This window comes from Prinia subflava, chromosome 24 (genome assembly GCF_021018805.1).
Source record: "Prinia subflava isolate CZ2003 ecotype Zambia chromosome 24, Cam_Psub_1.2, whole genome shotgun sequence".
In the NCBI taxonomy this organism is placed as follows: domain Eukaryota; kingdom Metazoa; phylum Chordata; class Aves; order Passeriformes; family Cisticolidae; genus Prinia; species Prinia subflava.
Window position 1 is genome coordinate 1,404,728 of NC_086270.1, and position 19,009 is coordinate 1,423,736.

The following is a 19,009-nucleotide window of genomic DNA, read 5'->3' on the forward strand; positions in this document are numbered from 1 at the left end:
GGCTCGGGGGTGATGTCTGTGAATGTTCCAGGCACTTGTGTACCCAGGCAGAGCAGGCACATGCTGTCACTGCCTCTGCAGTGCCATCTGGCCAGCAGCAGCGCAGCTAGAACCGGGGCTGTGTGCAGGAGAACATTTTACAACAGAAAGCAATTAACAGAATAAAGCCCTTTTTAAAATCCAGTAATTAAAAACAGTCCCTCCCCCTTGTTTTCCTTTTAAGCTGAAAGTTGCTGTTTACTCATTTGCTTTACAAAGTGTGCCTTGTTGTGGCTTCAGAAGAAATGAAAGTTTGAAGTGGTTAGAGAAGAAAGGCTTCGGGGCTGCTGCGTTCCAGGCAGGGCGGAGGGGCAGGGGCTCTCCAGCCCGGCTTGTTTGTGTTTGTTCTTGTCTACTCACAAGATCGCTAAACACACATTTAACAAGTGGTGAAGCTGTCTACCAGCCCGATCTCTCCCAGGGTTCATGAGAAGAGGCCTGGCACATTAGCATTGCTGGGGGAAGGGGAGGGGGAGCACAGGCCTTTTGAAGGGTTGGTGTTTTGGGGCTGAGCAGGGAAGGGCTCCTTGAGCAGGCCAAGTCCCAAACAAAGGCATTGTGTTCCCCGGAGCCCTGGGGACTGGCCCCGGGGGAAGGCCAGGACCTTGCCTCACCAGCCACGGGTTTTCCCATCCCAGCTCCTCTTGTTTCCGAGCACGGGTGCAGCCCTGAGGATGCCCTAAGGCCATCCAAGGCTTTCCAGCGGCCAGAGGTGGGAGCGGGGCTGGCACCTCCAGGGCTGGCTCGTCCCACCCTGAGAGCCAAGGAACCCAGGGCTGCAGTGGTCATGGGGGCCACAGCAGCCTCACCGTGTCCCCATCACCCTCACCCTGTCCCCATCACCCTCCCCCCTCCCCATCACCCTCACCTTGTCCCCATCACCTTCACCTTGTCCCCATCACCCTCACCCTGTCCCCACGACCCTCACCTTGTCCCCATCACCCTCACCCCCTCCCCATCACCCTCACCCTGTCCCCACCACCCTCACCCTGTCCCCATCACCCTCACCTTGTCCCCACCACCCTCACCTTGTCCCCACCACCCTCACCCTGTCCCCACCACCCTCACCTTGTCCCCACCACCCTCACCCCGTCCTCATCACCCTCACCCCCTCCCCATCACCCTCACCCTGTCCCCACCACCCTCACCCTGTCCCCATCACCCTCACCCTGTCCCCACCACCCTCACCCTGTCCCCATCACCCTCACCCTGTCCCCACCACCCTCACCCTGTCCCCATCACCCTCACCTTGTCCCCACCACCCTCACCTTGTCCCCACCACCCTCACCCTGTCCCCATCACCCTCACCCCATCCCCACCACCCTCACCCCGTCCCCATCACCCTCACCCTGTCCCCATCACCCTCACCCTGTCCCCATCACCTTCACCTTGTCCCCATCACCTTCACCTTGTCCCCATCACCTTCACCTTGTCCCCATCACCCTCACCCTGTCCCCATCACCCTCACCCCATCCCCACCACCCTCACCCCGTCCCCACCACCCTCACCCTGTCCCCATCACCCTCACCCTGTCCCCATCACCTTCACCTTGTCCCCATCACCCTCACCCCGTCCCCATCACCCTCACCCTGTCCCCATCACCCTCCCTGCATACAAAATACCAGAGACGAGCAGCCCAGTGTCCAGTGGCACAAGCCTTTTGTCCACTCTGTGTGGCCACAGGGCAGCCCTGACCCCTCGGGGCTCCTGGACAGGCACTGACCCGTCTGTTGGCAGGTTTGGTGCAATATTAATTATCACTCATTGTGGTTTCTCCGGGAAGTGAGTGCCCAGTGCAGCACCATCATTATGGGTGGGGAAACTGAGGCAAGTCAAGGGCCTAACCCACCGGCGGTGTCTGATGCTGAACCATCAGGGTGTGCTGCCGATTCCAGAGCAGGATGGGGATCCTGTCCCTGTCCCTCAGCCCCACAGAGTGGCACAGGCTCTCGGGGACAGCAGCAGCTCCAGCAGGTCCCCGTGGATCCCCGTCCCAGGGATTTGCAGGGCTGAGCCCCATTCCAGCCCCGCCGTGGGGCAATAGGTGTGAGGACACAGACAGCCCTGCCTGTGCCGAATTTCAGCTCCAGGATCTGCCCCGTGCCTGCCTGGGGAAGGGTGAGGCCGCGGGTTTGTGGGAAAATGTTGTTTTTCCCTCCCCTGGACTGCCCGTAGCAGTCGGCTGGGCGGGCTCTGGATTGCGTGGGCCGGGGAAGTGGGGGGGAGTTTGCAATTGTGGTGCCTCTGGCTTGGAGCAGAGCCACGGCAAACAATCCCCTGCTGGCCCTGCTCCAGATCTGACAGAGCACGGAGGTGATACCGCATTCATCCCTCCGCGCTTTCATCCCAAATCACCTCCTGAAAGCCCTGCCTGCTCCTCCCCGCCTGCGAGGAATCTGCTCAGCCACAGAGCAGGGCAGCCTGTCCACAGCCAGGGATCCTGTCCAGCATCCCTGCGAGGCCTCTGCTCGGGAAATTACAGCTGTGGGACCTGAGGTTAGGAGGTGATGTTGACTGAAGATGTGCGGACAGGGCATTCCAGGCATGCACGGGGTTAAATCAGAGGTGTCAGTTCACGGGGAGGTAACAGATAAGTGCTGCTCCTCGGGCCGCCTCTGGCTTTCCAGAAGCCTTGCCCTCCCTCCCACATTCCAGCTGCTGCAGCTTTTCACAGCTGGCCGCTCTCCTGGGACATTTCCCAGAGCTGGGAAGGCGGGAGGGGAGGGAGCAGCGTGGTCCCAGCCTGGGAGGGGGGTTGGTGGCTGGGCTGACCATGTCCCCTCCAGGGACATTTAGTCTGGAGCCCTTCGTCACCAGGACAGGCCTGGCACAGGCAATTCCAGCTCCCTGGCAGGGATCCACCCTCACTCCTGGCCCGGAGAGTTTTTCCTGCTGCAGGGAAGGGACATCAATCTTTGCAGCTCACTTATTCCTTGGCCTCTGAAGCGGGGTAGCCAATTAGTGCTGGGTGTGATGGATGGCTTAGCCCCGTCCTCGTGACACCCATCCCCTGGAAACTGTTCCCACCGCGGAGAGGCACAGCCAGCCCCAGCAGGGGACAGCTCTCAGCAGCTCCTGAGGGTCTCACAGGGGTCCCGGGGATGGGGACAGGCGTCCCAGCAATGCTCACTGTGATTCCAGAGGGGAAACAGCCCCGAGGAGGGGGCCAGCGCTGTTAATGCAGGGCTTGGGGAGAGATTTCCTCTGGTAATTCCCTGGCTTGGCTGTGGCAGAGCCTGGAGCTCTCCAGGGAAGAGAAAAGCAGAATTTTGGTCACCCACTGCTTGTGGCTCTGCTCTGGGGGTCACCGTACCGTGGGAATTGGCTACAAAGACCCCCAAGGAGAGGCCAGGAGGGGCTGAAGCCCCAATTCTGCACCCCCAGCTCCCTGTGCCCGCAGTGGGGGAGGTCTGGCTGCTTCCTCCCGTGGGACACGGGTGACACTCCCAAAATCCAGCTCCCCTCGGGCAGCTAAGCCCGTTTAATCCTTCGCTGTCGTCTCCACTGAACCGGCCCGTGAGGGGTCTCTGCTGCTCCTGGGGGGGTTCAGATGCCCCTCACAATCCCCCTGGGACCCCTGGGGTCGATTATGAGCGACTCTCCAGGAGCACAGGCTGCAGGACGGATCCGATTACAGCAGAAGTGGGTTTGGGGGCCCCCACTCTGTTCATAATGAAGTGTAATCCTAGAAAAACATGTTGCCAATTACACTTCAATTGAACCCAGATAATGATGCTTAGACAGGGCCCAGAAAAGATGGAGTCTGGACAGTGAATTCCTTTCTAATGGAGAGGAAAAGTGTTCCTCTGTGGCAGGTCTGGGCTCGGCTTGGTTCAGGCTGTGATGAGAGTAAGAGCCTGAAACAACCAATCTCAGGAACCCATTTAAATGGTTTTATCAGTGGAAAGAGTATTAATCTCTCAAAAACACATGTTTATGGGAAGTTTGGTTTGGAGATGTATGTGTTTCTAACTGAAATCACTTTGGAAAGGGAGGAGGAGCAGGTCTCAAAACTGCTAAAATAACACTTTTCTAATTCTTCTGGTTCAAAGTAACTTTTCATTTGGAAATGTAAGCTAATAACAGCTCGGCTTCTTGACCACTTCTCACAGTGAAAACAAAACACCCAGAATTAGAGTAACAAAGTTCTGCGACCCAAAGCGAAGGTTTTACTCCCTTTTCCAGTTTACAAACACTGCTGGGATGTCAGGTTTCCACTCCAGCCCTGGTTCAGGTCCCTCCTGCTTCACTCCAGAAGGGAGGACGGTGTGGTCCAGTCCCCAAAAAACTGCTCGGGAAGGCGGAGGCGGGGAGGGGGGAGATCCGTGCTCTGCTGGGCTGGGGCAGGCGTGGGCGAAGGGCAGGCAGGAGCCGGGATTTGGCTTTTCCGGAGCTGCTGGGGAGTTGCAGACACCTCGGTGGGTGAGCTGGCAGAGATGGCTGAGGGCGATAGGGAGCAGCCCGGGAGGCCACGGGCGGCTTGGCCGGGCCGAGCGGCGGCGGGCTCTTATCGGCAGAAGGGCTTTGGGAAACCCACGTGTTGCCAGATCTCAGCACCGATTATTTTCTCCAAAATAAAAGGCATTATTTTCGTACTGGGAACCTCCACTTCAGCGCTCTCCCTCCTCCCCTCCTCTCTGTCTCTCTCTCTCCCACACGCACACGTTTTTGCTGCCTTGGGGGGATTTTAGCAGCGCAGGGCTCTGACAAACACATCCCTGCCTCCTTCCTGCAAGAGAGCAGGGAAAGGGAGATGCTCGCTCCACGCTGGGCTGTGGGTTAAAGTTCCCAGCACTGTGGAAAACGAAAAACAACGATTCACCCCGGTGTTACAAAGCCTAAAGTTCGGCTTTCATGGGGTAGGTGTCAAAAGCGCTGGCAGCGCCCTGAGCTGGCTCTGGAAGAGGCTCCGAGGCTGTGGGAGCATGGCAGGGGGCCCAGCTCCCGGCGGGACCACCGCGGCTCGGTGCTGGCCCTGTCCCGAGCGCGGTGCCACCGCTGCCACCGCTGCCGTGGGCGGTGGGCACCGATCAGCGCCAGCCGAGAGCCCTTGGAGCAGCTCCCACCCGAGCCGTGAGCCCGCGGAGCGCAGACATGTGTGTGCGTGTGGGGCTGGATGTTGATTTTTCCCTGAAACAACTCGAGGCTTTATCAGTCCCATCTCTTTCCCACGGTTTTCTGTTGCCAGTGAGGTCACTGGTCCCTTTAAACTGGGGCTGAGGCCAATGTGCGGCGGGTGGAAGGGGGGCCGCGGGCAGGAGGGGGGGGACATGAGACGGTTCACACAGACTGTTCCTTTTACAGGAAGACTTTGGGATTTCGACCAGCGAGCGGGAGGAGGCGGAGGGGCGAGGGGGGGCCCTGGGAACCGGGGAGCGCCGGCGCGGCCGCGTAATCCGTCACTCCCGGGAGATGGTGGCTCATTAACCCATTACCCGGGAGGTGGGGACGTGCCGGGAGGGAGCCGGGGAAGGAGAGCCGGGGGTGGGAGAGGCACAGCGGGCAGGGGAGGAGCCGTGCGGGGCCGGAGCGGCGCAGCCCGGGCAGGGACACGGCACTGCCCCGAACACGGCGGCGGCCACGCGTGGGGCAGCCTCGCCGAGCCCTGCGGCCTCTCCCCACGCCAGGATGAAGCGGCTCTGCGAGGAGAGCTCGTCCGACACCGAGTCTGACGGCACCATCGACGTGGGCCGGGAGGAGGAGTACAGGTGAGGACAGGCTCTGACCCCCACGCGGGGTTTTGGGGGTCCCCGAGCTGCTCGGGGCGGCAGCGCTCGGTGCCAGCCGGGGCAAGGCACGGGAGGGCAGCGGGGCTGCCACGGCTGCACCGGGAGTCCCCCGCACCTCGCTTAACCCCTGCGGGGACCGGCAGGGTGACCCCAGAGTGGCGGCCAGGGCTGGTGCTGGCCATGGATGGGGCTGACCCCGCAAGGAAACCGAAGGGGTCATGCAAGTGTTAAAGCGGTGTTAGGAGCTTCAGGAGAATCCCGTCCAAGCCAGCGCTGTGGCCGTGCCCTGCCAGGTGGGAGAAGGGCAGGAGGAGCCCGCTCTCTACACCCCGAGATGGGGCAGCCCCACACCCGAGGGCTCCCAGGGAATGTGGAAGAACCCGGGAGGTTTCGCATGAGCAAAACGCTTTTTGTGCTGATGCATTCGTAACGCACCAGCTGGGCCGGGATGTGTTAGGGAGGGAGCAGGGAAAGGCTGCCCCGGTGCCCCTCTGCTCTGTCCCATCGCTGCCGAGCTGCGCTTTCAGCTCCGGGGCTTTGCTGTGTGCGAGGGAATGGTGAGGACCGGACCCGTGTGCGGTTCCCCGGGCGATGCCCTCGGGCATCCCCAGCGCCCCTGGCAGCCCGGGCTGGGCCAGCCCTCCCAGGCTCCGAGGGTGCAGACGGCGCAGGGGATGAAGGAAAGGCTCTGTTATTTGTTCCCGTCCAAAAAATCAGCTGCTTTTGAACTCTTGTTTCAGTAGCCAAGTGTCCCCCCCCTCCCTCCGCATCCAGCAAAGCCTTGGATTAATTCATTCCCTCTTTGGTATCCTGAGTGGAGGAGCTGCCTGGCTGGTGCCAAGCTCAGGTTCTCATGGGACTAAATTCATGAATCTGCTTCTGATACAGTCGCAGCGGAGTCGGGCAGGTCTTTCACAAAATGTCCTGCAGAAATTCCCTGAGCCCTCACGCAGTTTCCAAGTGCAGCAGTATTTAAGCTGCAGGTGAAATATATCCCCCCTCTTCACATTAGAGCAGCACGGAGTCCATAGGACCCCGAGGGATAAAATATTGGAATTGCCACAATATTTTGGTGAACAGTAATGACAAACTTTTAATCTCTCTCTGGTGCTGCTGATGTGTTTGTCTTCTTGAGGCAGTGGCAGGAGCAGGCTGGCTGTGATCTGGTGATATTTCTAAAGGTGGATGTTGTTCCTCGTGTCACGCAAATCTACGGCCAAAAAAGCTGTTCCTGCCCTGCTGAGGTCACACCCCAGGTGATGCCACCCTGCATGGGATGCTGGTGCACCCAGAAAAATCAGGCACTTCCAGGTGGGGAGTGAGGAGGAGTGATCAGAGCAGAGAGAGGCTGCCTGCTGGGGTTCCCAGGCCATCACCCATGGGCTGAGTGCTTTGGGCAAACCAGTTTCCCCGCAGTGAGGGGATGAGTCACGCCGGGTGTGAGGCTTGGATCAGTGCACGGAGCAGGTTTAGGCTCCGGGGTCACTGCAGAAGTGCAGGATCTGCTCAGTTCACAGCCAGAGCTGTGCTGTGGGTGATAAAACCGAGCAAAGAGCAGTGAAGAAATTTTAATCACTGGAGAATATACTCACACTGTCTTTTATGTGGTTCAAATCCACCAGATGTGTTTTTTAAATACATTTTGCAGTGAGATGGGTGTTGGTGTCCACATCTGGACCTTAAGTTCACAAAGAGCAACGCATCCAGACCGCTCTACAAAGAGAGTTTCAAAAATCACTATTCTTCTTTGGGTGCCTACTTTGCATTTCCAGGTGAATTCAGCACCTTTCCCCCTGCACCTGAAACACCCCGGTGTCCACCCAGAGCCCATTTTCACATCAAAATTGCTCATTCTGTGTGTGTCTGTGTAGCTGGCGATGCTTGTTAATACCTGTGGAGCCAGCCAGCCACAGAGCCCACCCAGCAGACATTCAAATAGGGGACCTGGATGCAGATGAGCAGAGCAGGCAGTAGGAGAATGTGTTATTGTGTAAAACCACTTCTGAAAGCGCCTCGCTTGGGCCTATTTTTAATAGGTTAAGCTGGGTCTAGTTTTCTGCTCGCTGCAGACAGCCTGTGCAGGAAAATCCTTAATAAACTCCTATTAAAATGCTTCGTCAAACCCAAAAACCTTTGGGTTGGGGTGAGCCCAAGTGCCCCTTTTCCAGATTTGGGTGTCTGACTGGAGCTCTGGTCCCTGCGGCGCTCTGGGCTGGCCGGGATTGCAGGCGCCTGTTCACAGCCCCAATCTGAGTTTCGTAAGGCACAGGCACAGCCCTGAGCCAGCTCTGCTTTCCAGAGGGACAAACCCTGCTCGGGGGAGGTGGGAGGGGGCCCAGGCAGCCTCATCCCCCTCCTCAGCCACGGGGTCTTGCTCCAGGGAGTTTCCCATGCCCGGTTATCCGTGGGTATGGAGACTTCACCTCCGTGGGGACAGAAGGGTTGAATTTTCCTCCCTCTGCACGTCCAGTGCTGACCTTTGGTGCCTTTAGTGGGGTGGATTTTGGGGCCCTGCTCCTTAGCCTGTCCCCACGATGTCCCTGCTCTGTCACCTCCTGCCCGGTGACATCCCTGCTCCCTCTGTGAATGGTTCAGGGGTGTCCGTGAGTTCAGAACGCCCCAGCCCACCCCGAAATTTGCGGTTTGGGAAGCGACTCCTCAGAAACCACATCAGTGGCAGCGCTGGCCTCACCCTGGGGAGCAGCCAGCCCTGCCTGGGTGGGAGCTGGGATCCCAGAGCTCGGATCCCTCCCGCTATCGTGGCCCTGAGATGCAAACCCTGCAGACAGGGCAGGCTCAGACACGAGAGACGGGAGGTTCACACACGGAGGAGGAAAGGCCACGACTCCAGAGCTCAGGTGCTTTTCCAGCCCCGTGGAGATGCCATCACTGGCTGGGATTGAAGAATTGTGCCTGGGAGAGTGGATGGACAGCTGGGTGCAAAAATCTGCCCCAGGCTGGTGGGAGGTTCTCAGAGGGGAGAGAGTGGGATTCAAGTCCCTGCTTTGCTCCCCATCCTCAATTCCTGAGCGCTTTGTTGTGGGTAAAAACGAGATGGGAACCACAGAAGATATTTTTTGGGGTGGGGGGTGGAAACTGCAGATGGCAAACGTGTGTAGAACATCTGCGCAACAGAGATTGCTCTCCAGGCAGAAATGATCCCCTCTCCTTCCTTTCCAGCCACGTTTCCAGGTCTGTGTCTCCCACCACAACATCTCAGATACAAGCCAGGAAGAAGAGGAGAGGGGTGAGTGTCCTTTATTAGCCTGTGTCCCCTGCTCAGGCTGGCCCTGTGTGAACTGGGGGCTGTTAGGACACAGTGAAAAATCACTTTTTTCAAAAATCACCCTCCTGCCCCACCTCCTGCAGAACTCTCCCCAAAGCCAGTTGCTTTTTCAGAGATTTGCCCTCAAACCTGGCAGAAAAAGGGGAGAGCAATTTCACCTGGGGTTATCGCACCAGTTCACATTTCCCCGCTCAGCTTTTGCACCCCAACACATTCGCACACGGGGCCCTTCCAAAGCCCCTGGAGGGCTTTAGGTGTGTGAGCTGTGCCTGTGAGTGACTCTGGTTTCCTCTGCCTGCTTGGAAATCTCCCGCAGATCATCGAGAAGCGGCGCCGTGACCGCATCAACAGCAGCCTGTCGGAGCTGCGGCGCCTGGTGCCCACGGCCTTCGAGAAGCAGGTGAGGGTTTGTGAGCCCCCCGTGCCCTCCCGTGAGGGTTTGGGGTTTGGGGTGCAGCCCCCAGAATTGGGAAGCCTGGAGCTGTGCCTTTCTTATCGTCCTCACTCCAGGGAGTAAGTAGGTGGTGGAAAAGGGGTGGTGAAATGATATTAGCAAATATTCAGGAGCCCTGGGGAGGATAAATTCAATCTAAGCGTTTTGGAGATATGAGGGAGCACAGGAATGGGGATTTTTCAATCTGCATCGGGAAGGAGCTCTTTTTTCTGCTCACTTGATGTGAAAAACAGAGCCCTGGTGGATGCCCTGCGCTGTTCTGAGCACTCCTGGGCTTCAGGGAGGTTTCAGGGAGGAAATCATTGGTCAGACCCCGGCTCCTGAGGGGCACAAAGCCCTGGACCATAAAATGACAAACGGCTTTTCCTTTCTGTCCCAACACAGGGGTCTTCCAAGCTGGAGAAGGCAGAAATTCTACAAATGACAGTGGATCACTTAAAAATGCTTCACGCCACAGGAGGAACGGGTAAGAGCTGCTCTTATGAGCACATGGGTGAGGTGAAGGTGCAAACCTGGAAGGAAAATTCCTCAGCAGCAGCAGCACTGAGCTGCCTCCAGCCAGCCCTGCCTGCTTCCCAAGGGAAATACCTTTTGTGGGAGGCCAGATGGGCGTTTTCCTACAGATGGGTCAGCATCCCATGCATCCATTTGGGACACAGGGGTATGTGGGATGGTGAACCCCCCACCCTGGTGTCACACCCCTTTCTAAAAGCTGTTTTGCCAGAGACTCATTTATTCCTGCTCACAAGTGGAGCCTGCTTCCAGAAAAACCATATTAAACTCTTTACCTCCTCCCTGGGATACATTTCCTGCGGAGGCTGAATTCTGCATGAGGACTCTGCAAATAAACAAGGCTTTTTTTCCCTTTCTGTTCTTTTTTTTTTTTTTTGTGTGTGTGTGTGTCTCTTGGTTGTTATAAGAAGAGAGAGGGAGCCCTGTGCAAAATTCAACAAAGCTCTTATTTGTACTGAGACCTCAGTACAGACCCTCTGTCCTGTTCCAGTTAACAGGATGGAGATCACAGCTCCAGTAAAGAAGCCTCTGGCTTGCTCACCACCCAGTTTTGGCTTGCTGGGGACATTGCTGGCATCCAGGCTTTGGTTCAGGGCTGTAACTTGGTCTGGAACATTTGTTTAGATATTCAGTTTGACTGCACTGCAACAAAGGGCAGCATTGTCATGAGAGACCCCGTCAAGCACAGTGGTCCAGCGCTTCACTGTGCTGTGACATTCTCTGCTTTATTGCTGATGGCCTCACGAAGCTGCACGTTGGGAGCAGAAGCCTGAAAATCAGCGGTTTCTTGCTGATTTTTGTGGCTTTGAGCTTTCTCAGCCCAGCTGTTTTGGTTTCTGCCGCTGCCCTGTGACACTGGTTTAAAGGGAGTGTAAATTTTGGGAGGCAGGCAGAGAGGAGTGGTGCTAATCTGTGCCTTGAGGGGACACTGTCCTGAGTGGAATATCCCACTGGCAAAGGCAGCCCAATCCCATCTAACCCAGCAGACAATTCTATCATAACTGATGGAATCCAATAGGAACAAATCCTCCCTTCCTGAGCACAGCTAATGAAACCTTTTCCTGCTCTCACACGGCGTGAGAGGCTCCCGGGTTTTTCCCAGTGAGATAACCACAGATGCCGCTCTCAGACACACTCCAGCCCCTTGGGACACCCACTTGGCTGCCTCCTCCAGGAATATCACACGGCAGCAAAGTGCCTCAAGTGAAATACACAGTGCCTTAGAGAGGGTAGTGAAATCCAGGCGCATTCCTGAGCCCGGCACGGCCTTGCTGTCACCCATCTCTGTTCCATTCCCCTGTGGGAATGATTTCTCCCTGCTCAGGGACCCCTAGAGTTGTGTCATGCAGTTTGACCCTTCCTTCCCTTTCTGACCCCACTGGTTGTGTGTCAACTTGCCCCACCCTCAGAAGTCCTGAGAAAAGACCCCGTCCCCCTGTGCACGTCCTCTTTCCCCTGGAGACCACCTGGAATAAACATCTTTACTGCAGCTAAGGGTGAGAGCCTCTTTTGAGTCCTTTTTCCTGTCTTTTGATATATTCCTCCAAGGCCTGAGAAGGACTGAGCTATCTTGGACCCTTAAGGGAATTAAAGGAGGATTTATTTATCACATCTCCTCTCCCTCCAGGCTTCCTGGATGCCCGGGCCCTGGCTGTGGATTACAGAAGCATCGGTTTCCGTGAGTGTCTCACCGAAGTTGTCAGGTACCTGGGCGTCCTCGAGGGCCAAAACGCTGCCGACCCCATCCGGCTGCGCCTCCTCTCCCACCTGAATAATTACGTGGCTGAAATGGAGCCTTCGCCCGTGGCTGCATCGCTGCTGCCCGTCCAGACGTGGCCGTGGTCCTTCCTGCACGGCCCCGTGCACGTCCCCAGGAGGGAGGCTGCTCCCGCCCCGCTCGTTCTGACTGCATCTTCCCTGCCGTACCCCAGCCCCGCGGTGAGGCCGGCGCCGCTCCGCCGCGCCCCCGGCGAGATGCTGCCGTCCCGCCGGAGCGTCCTGGCCAGCAGGATGGGCTCCTCCAGCCGGAGAGCCCGCGGTGCCACCGCGGCCGTGCCAGCCGTGCCCAGGATGCCGTCGCCGGCGGGGCCACTGAGAGAGGGCTCGTCCAAGAGCAGCCAAATCGCCACGTTCCTCTTCTCCCCGGCCTCTGCCGGCGTCCCTGTGCCGCCAGCTTATGTGGCACCTCCCGTCTTGGGCGCTGCCGCGCAGGGACCAGGGATCAGGGTTGGGACATCCAGGATCTGCCGCTCCTGGGCGACGGAAATCGGGGCTTTCTGACCCTGCCTTCCCCTCCGGAGACAGGAGTTCTTCAGCGCTCGTCGCCCACAGGGCTGAGAACAAACTCGGTTGAGAAGGCATCTTTCCTGCTTCGCAGAAGCCAAGGATCCGTAGAGAAAATTCTCTCTGCTCTTCCCTCCCTCCTGGCCTCACCATCGCGCGTCCTCTCCCTCGTGACGCCTGCAAACGTAAATCACACCCAATTCCATGCACTTGTCTGCACGAGGCCACGCTCCAGACCCTTCTGGCTGCGAGGGATCTGGCACGCAGATCCCAACCCCGTTCCTCCTCCAGCAAACCCCTCTGCAGAACCCAGCCTTGCTCTCCTTTGGAAAACAGCCAGCCTTGAAATATTCTCTTTATTTCCCCGGGGACTCAGAGCTGCCAGCCAGACTCGCTCGTGCTCATTCCCTGCGATGCGTCCCCCCAGCTGCAGCACCTAATTTTGGTGTGGTGGGCTGGGCACAGCTCACACCCTGTGCCCAGCACTGCTGGCACCCACAGGGCAGGCTCCAGCCCCCCCAGCTCCCGAGGAGAACTGCCCGCCTGCTAATCCCTGTGCTTTCCTCTCCGCATTACCAGCTTTTCCCACTTACGTGCCCTTAAGGTGGAGTGAGGCAGCGGCTTAGCAGGGCTGGTTCCCACAGCCCGGCTGGGATCCCGCCGGGGCTGCAGGGCCCGTGCTGGGCTCCTGGCACAAACCCTGCTGGAGCAGCTGGCCAGGCACAGCCCCTGCCCCGCACCGAGGTGTGAGGAGGTGAGGCAGAGGGTTTCAAAGGGACGCCTGTCACGGAGGGGAAGGCTCTGATGGCCAAAGTGAGAAGAAAATGCCTTTCTCTCTGCCAGCCTCCCTGCTGGAGCTGTCTCTCCTCCACCCCCTGCTGAACAGATGTGACTGCAGAGGGGGAAAATGGAGCAGCCTGAATTTGAAGTGCCTCCCTCGTTCTCCCTGAGCCCAGCGTCCCTCACCCTCCCCTACCACAAAGTCTCTGTTTTCTTTCTCCAGCACCACATTTGGGTCTCACACCTCTCATCCCCCTCCCTGGGCCAGGACCAAAAGCCACTGAGGTGTCACTGCACTTGTCCTGAGAGCTCTCCCTGCCTTGCCCCGTGTGCCCCTGACAGTGCAGATCACACCTCTGCTCCTGCAGCTGGCCTCACCTCCTCTCTTCTTTGGGCAGAAAAAACAGAAACTTGAAGCTTTTAAGCCACCCTGGCTCTGTGCCACGTCCTGTGGTGGCAGGGCAGGGTGTCCCAGTGCTCCCCCTCACCTGCTCCCTGCATTTGTGCCTTGACTTGCTGGGATACACGTGCAGAATGTTCTGGACACAGCTGCATGCCCAACCCTTGCCCACCTCTACAGCGCTCCGACATGGAAAGAGAGAAAAGGTCAGTGCAAAGAAAGGTAAAAAAGAGGGAGAAGATCTCTTTTGAATGAGAGAAACTCTTCCCATGCCTCAGGTCGTTGAGATGTATGGATGAGGTGTTGTTTTCCTTCCTGCAGATGGTATCTGCCATCTGCATGTCAATTTATGTATCTGCCACTGTTTGGGAAACCAGTCCCTCCCAGTTGTTTTGATGGAAGTCATCGCACTTAATACACAGAAATGCCTCTGCTGCTTCTCACCCTTGTCCTCAAGTGCAGGAATCAGCCAGGAATTACATATTCCCTTTTAATAAAGTCACAGGAGGGGAATCCTCGTGGAGCCTGGCTGTTCCTGCAGCTGGTTTGTGCACTAGAGCTCACGGCCTCACTTTACACTGTGCAGTGCTCTTAGATTCACGAGCTGTGACATCAGCAAAGTGTCAAATAAAGTCTTTCAAACCCCTGTCCTGGCTGTGAAATGTGTTGAAGTGAAGCTGATCTGCTCCTCCAGCCTGCTTGGATCACAGAAGAGACTTGTGATGGTCATTGATGAGCAATTTGTGGCAGGTTTTGATTCCTGAAAAGCTTCAAAAATAAAGGTAAGATGCAGCTTTTTAAGGTGACTTGCCCTCTGATTGTTTTATAGCTCTTGGTCATTCTGGCCCCAAGACTTTTTACTTTGGAAAACGAGTCAAAACCAGCCGGGTATTCACCAAGGCTTGCCCTGATATTGGCAATAATCCATCACTTGAGGAGAAATCATTTAATTTGGGGTCTAAAAAAGGTGTCAGGGAACAGATGAGCCTGGCAGAACCAGACTGAGGGCTGGCCCTGGTCTCCTGACCCTTTGCAGCCAGGACCAAATAACCCCTGTGGCATCTCGATGTTGGGAAATGCTTTGGACTAAACAAAGCCACAGCTGAGAGCCTGTCTCTGTTTTGAGGAAAGCACCAGTAAATGATCCCTCTTCGTGAAAGATACTTGGGAGAATTTTACTGGGGAATGGTGGGAATTCAACTTCCTTTCCCATAACTCCTCCTCGCTGCGAAATGCCTTTCAAAACCGCCCATAAATCCCTTCCTTAAGTGCCGTGCGGGGAATTGCTGGAAGGGAGCGAGTGCAGCTGCGATGGAGTAATGCAGCATCCGTCTGGAAGCGGGGAGAAATTCAGGAGCAATAATGGAGCTATTGATGATGGCTGGTCCCTGGTGCCTGCCCTGACCCGGCTGGAGGCGGCGGTGGGAGCTCCGTGCTCTGCTGTGACCCCGGCTGGAGAGAGAAACTAAATTTCCCTTCGTGGGATGCAGGCACACAGACCGGCCCCGAGGGCTACGGGGCGAAAATGAAACAGAGACGGGGGGGAGAAAAAAAACACCTCCAAAAAAAACCCCCCCAAAACCCCACCCAAACCAAACCAAACCAAAAAACCCCACAAAACAACAAACCCCCCCCCCCAAAAACCCCACACAAACCCTCCCAAAAAACAAAAACCAAAAAAACCAAAAAACCCAAAAAACAACAACAACAAAAAAAACCCCAAAAAAACAACAACCAAAAAAACCCAACCCAACCCAACAACAACAACAACAACAACAACAAAACAAACAAACAAAACCCCAAAAAACACCACCACAAAAAACAAAAACAAAACAAAAAACCCCCCCCAAAAACCCCCCCAAAACCCCAAACCAAACTAAAATAAAACTAAAAAAAACCAACCAAAAAACCCCTTCCTGATCTCCATGGACCAAAGGGAGCCGGGATGGGTGGAAGGGCCTCGGTTCAGGCCCGTGGGGTTTTCTCCCCACAGCAACGCAGTGATTATAGAGCAGTAGCTCAGCACTGCAGCTTCATTTTATTTTTTTTTCCCCCCCAGGGTTTTCTTTAGCCTAAACTCTAATACATGGTGGCAACTTTTGATCTACCCTGCAGGGGAAATCCCCGAACTCTCCCTTCATCCTTGTTCTTCATGCAAAAAAATAAATCCTGATGGGAAGGCGTGGGCTGGGTGGCACAGCGGGGATAACCAAGGCTCCCACCCTGACCAGGCTGGAAAAAAACAGATTTTTGTCCTGATGAACGAGCTTGGAGGGGACAGGGACACTCCCAGGCTGTGGCAGATGTGCAGCAGGTGCTCCAGGAGCTCTCCCAAATTCCCCCGCATGAAAAATGTGGTTTATCTCAGTTCTGCTGCTGTCTGCCCCGGGTGAAATGTTCTCCTTCCTTTCTGCTCGTGGAGTAATAAATGCCAATCACTCGCTCTGTGATTTTTGGAAATTTAATATTTAATAATTTTTTTGAAATTTAATAAAAATAAAAATGGTTATATAAAAAATTAGTAATACACATATAATAATAAAAGTTAAACAATTTAGAGTAGGACAATTTATGAGACAATAAGAGCAAAGGAGGTAGCCTGGGACTACCGTCCCCCCTCCCTTCTAGACAAAGGCTAGGCAGGAGAAGGGCTTAGAACAAAAAGAATTTTTCCTTTTTAAGCCTTCGGTTTATGACTATTTATATCTTACGTAAAACAAGTAATTTTCAGCCGTTTCTTGTCACAAAAGCTTTCTGTTAATTAAAAAAACACATGAGAGTATACGTCTGAGAAAGTCAGGTTCTGTGGATAAGAGGCCATAAATTCTTCTTCACTAGAAGGTTTAGGGGCCTCTGTGAATGTTATCTCTGTGCTGAGGAATTTTTCTTCTTGAGCAAAAAAATATAACACACATACACAGCTTCTGTTATACTACAACTTATTGTTAATTACTAAACTATTTTCACTACATTATTCTAATGTCAATACAGTATAACTTTTCTACCTAGCATATCACATATAGTAAATATCTGCGCAGAGCCACACAATATGACTTTTTCACATGGAGCAATCCCGCCCTGCCATCTGCTGGTGAAATCCTAAAGCCGAGGAGGAGAAATCCTAAACCGGGGGCAGCATTTGTGCATCTGTGCTGAGAATTTGGTGATCTTTTAGGGACACCATCAACGACTGGGGCACAGCTCACACACGCGGTAGCAGCTTGGGAAGGACTCTGGATGACCCATGTGTCACCCACCAGCATGGATGGGGATGGATTGGCCATTGTTAATTGTTAATTGGCCATTAAAGCCATTAACAGATGTCCTCTGTGCCCTGAAGGTCCTGCTGGGTGTCGGAGTCCAGGACATCCCTGTGGCCGCCCTGGAGGGTTTGGAGACCGGGCAGGGGGTCTGGGGTCTGTCCCAGGGGCTCAGGCAGCCTCACACAGAGCCCAGGAGGGCACTGCCTCTGATCCCTGCCATGGCAGTGAATGCCCACAGTGTGTGAACAATCACAAGCTGGGAGAATTCAAAATAAGCAGTATTTAGTTTATCATAGAATGTAAATGTAGAATTTGGGATTCTCAGTATATGGGGCTGAAGAGACAAGAGGGAGGAATTGGGGAGTGGCCCCTGTGCTCCTTGTTCTTGCTCTCGTCCCCCATTTTCTGCTGAGTTGGATTTTAGAGATTGGTTTAGAGTAGAAATGACATGTTAGCATAGGGAGTAGGCATTGGTACAATTTTGTAAATAAAAAGTTCATTGTGGACAGTGGTTGGGTCAGGGGTACTGTACATAAGGTGTGGGGCTCTCTGAGCCGCCCAGTCCCCCCCGTGTCCTGCTCTGCTGGGGACGCCCTGCAGAGCTGGGACAGAACTGAGATAATGAAGAATAAACAACCCTGGAAACACAAACTGGGGACTCAGCCTGGCTGCTCTGGCTCTGGTGTGAAACACTCAGGGCAAAGAGAAGCCTGAAAACCTGATTACCTCTGGGAACAGCAACCCAGGGGAAACTCCCAGGGAACAGCAACCCTGGGGGAACCCTGAGCACCTTGGGGAACACCAACCCCGAGGAGAATCTCAGGGAATCACAACCCTGAGACTGGGAGGATCTCAGGAGCTGCTCACCAGGAGCAGCTGCACTCTTGTCTTGAGGGCACCAAGAGCAGAGGGGTCCCTGGGGCAGTTTTGCACCCCCAGTCCGTCAGTCCGTCCGTGTGGGGAGCGAAAAGGGTCGAGCAGGACACAGGACCTGTGGCTGTGTCCCCTGGGAGGGGACACAAATGTCACTAAATATGTTTCAAATCCGAGCCGTTCGCAGCGGCTGCTGCAGCCACAGGGTGTTTTATGTGGAAACACGCTTTTTGAGCTGTGCTGTGTTTTGATTTTGGCTGTCAAAGCTTCCACGGTGACATGCCTGTGTCACTGCCTGCTTTCCCAGCCGAGGAGCTGCCAGCTGTGAAGGACCAAGCACAAAACCGTGGCAGGTGTGACCCCACCAGCACCATCAGCTGTGGGGAGAATGGTGAGGCCAGGAGGAGGAGGAGGATTGGTGGTTTTGGTGGTGCCATTCGTGTTTTTCAAGACAGAAAATACTGCAAATCGCTACAACTCGCTTCGCTATTTTTACCTTTATTCTGCTATTCTTGATTATTTTGCTGTAGTGAAGGGGATGATATCATATCCCATTTTTATGATAGCGTTATATCCCGCTTTTAAAGCAAATTAAAGGCAATTAAACAATTGAAAAGCCACAATGCCCAGCTAACCAGTTTATCTTAGTCCCCCTTAACAGCACAGCCATGGAGCCTGAAGGTCACTGATGAATCACTGAATCCTGCCGTGTCCTCACGCTCTGCTGAAGATGCTGGAAATAGATAATTACGGGTCTCCCTGGAGCTGATCTTGTGAGCGTGAAGCCACGGGACAGCAGCACAGGGGGTGGATCCCGTTCCCATTCCTTTCTGCTGGCAGTTATTTAAATCCTCAAAGAGGGATTGTCAGCGAGACATCGGGACCCTCGGTCCTGCTCCAGAACAGCCCATGATGGGAGCTGGCAGAAACTTTTGCTTATTTGAGGAAAAATGATGCTCTGAAGAGGAGGAGGAGGTTGTGGGAACAGCTCTGACCGCTCCTCATCCTGCTGCCAGTGACACCTCCAAAACCAGAGCTTGGAGAACGATCCAGAGGAATTGTTTGCTCTCCTGGTGCATTTCTCTGTTCCTTGCCCCTCTCCCAAACCCCACCACCCTGCTCTCCTCAGGAGGCTTCCCTGGATTTTTTGTGTTTTAAAAACACTGAGCTGCCCTGTGAGACATCTGCACATGTAAGGTGGGGTGGGAGGGAAAAAAAACCCAAAAACTCTTGTGGGGTTTCTTGCTGTGCATCCATCTCCCTGCCAGCTGCACACAGGGGATTGTTTGTCCCTAAATCTGCCTAAATGTGGAGGTGAAACTTGTGTTTTAGCTTATGGCTGAACAGAATCTGGCACCATCCTCTGACACCCCTTGGGGATATTTTATG

The 19,009-nt window shown here is 55.1% G+C and overlaps 1 protein-coding gene across 1 annotated transcript; it reads left to right on the forward strand.

Annotated features, from left to right (window-relative positions):
- Window positions 1-5,429: 5,429 nt before the first annotated feature.
- On the forward strand, window positions 5,430-14,269 carry HEYL (hes related family bHLH transcription factor with YRPW motif like). The gene is made up of 5 exons (XM_063418951.1): window positions 5,430-5,747; window positions 8,949-9,015; window positions 9,371-9,454; window positions 9,893-9,974; window positions 11,649-14,269. Exons 1-5 carry the CDS (start codon window positions 5,668-5,670, stop codon window positions 12,299-12,301), a joined length of 966 nt encoding a protein of 321 aa, XP_063275021.1. The 5' UTR covers window positions 5,430-5,667; the 3' UTR covers window positions 12,302-14,269.
- The last annotated feature ends 4,740 nt before the right edge of the window (window positions 14,270-19,009 follow it).

What these genes read in the sequence shown, in the direction of transcription:
- HEYL (XM_063418951.1), top strand. Translation starts at nt 5,668, where the DNA reads ATGAAGCGGCTCTGCGAGGAGAGCTCGTCCGACACCGAGTCTGACGGC. An exon ending in GGCCGGGAGGAGGAGTACAG is followed by an intron (nt 5,748 to 8,948) that starts GTGAGGACAGGC and finishes CTTCCTTTCCAG; the next exon opens with CCACGTTTCCAGGTCTGTGT. An exon ending in TCACGCCACAGGAGGAACGG is followed by an intron (nt 9,975 to 11,648) that starts GTAAGAGCTGCT and finishes CTCTCCCTCCAG; the next exon opens with GCTTCCTGGATGCCCGGGCC.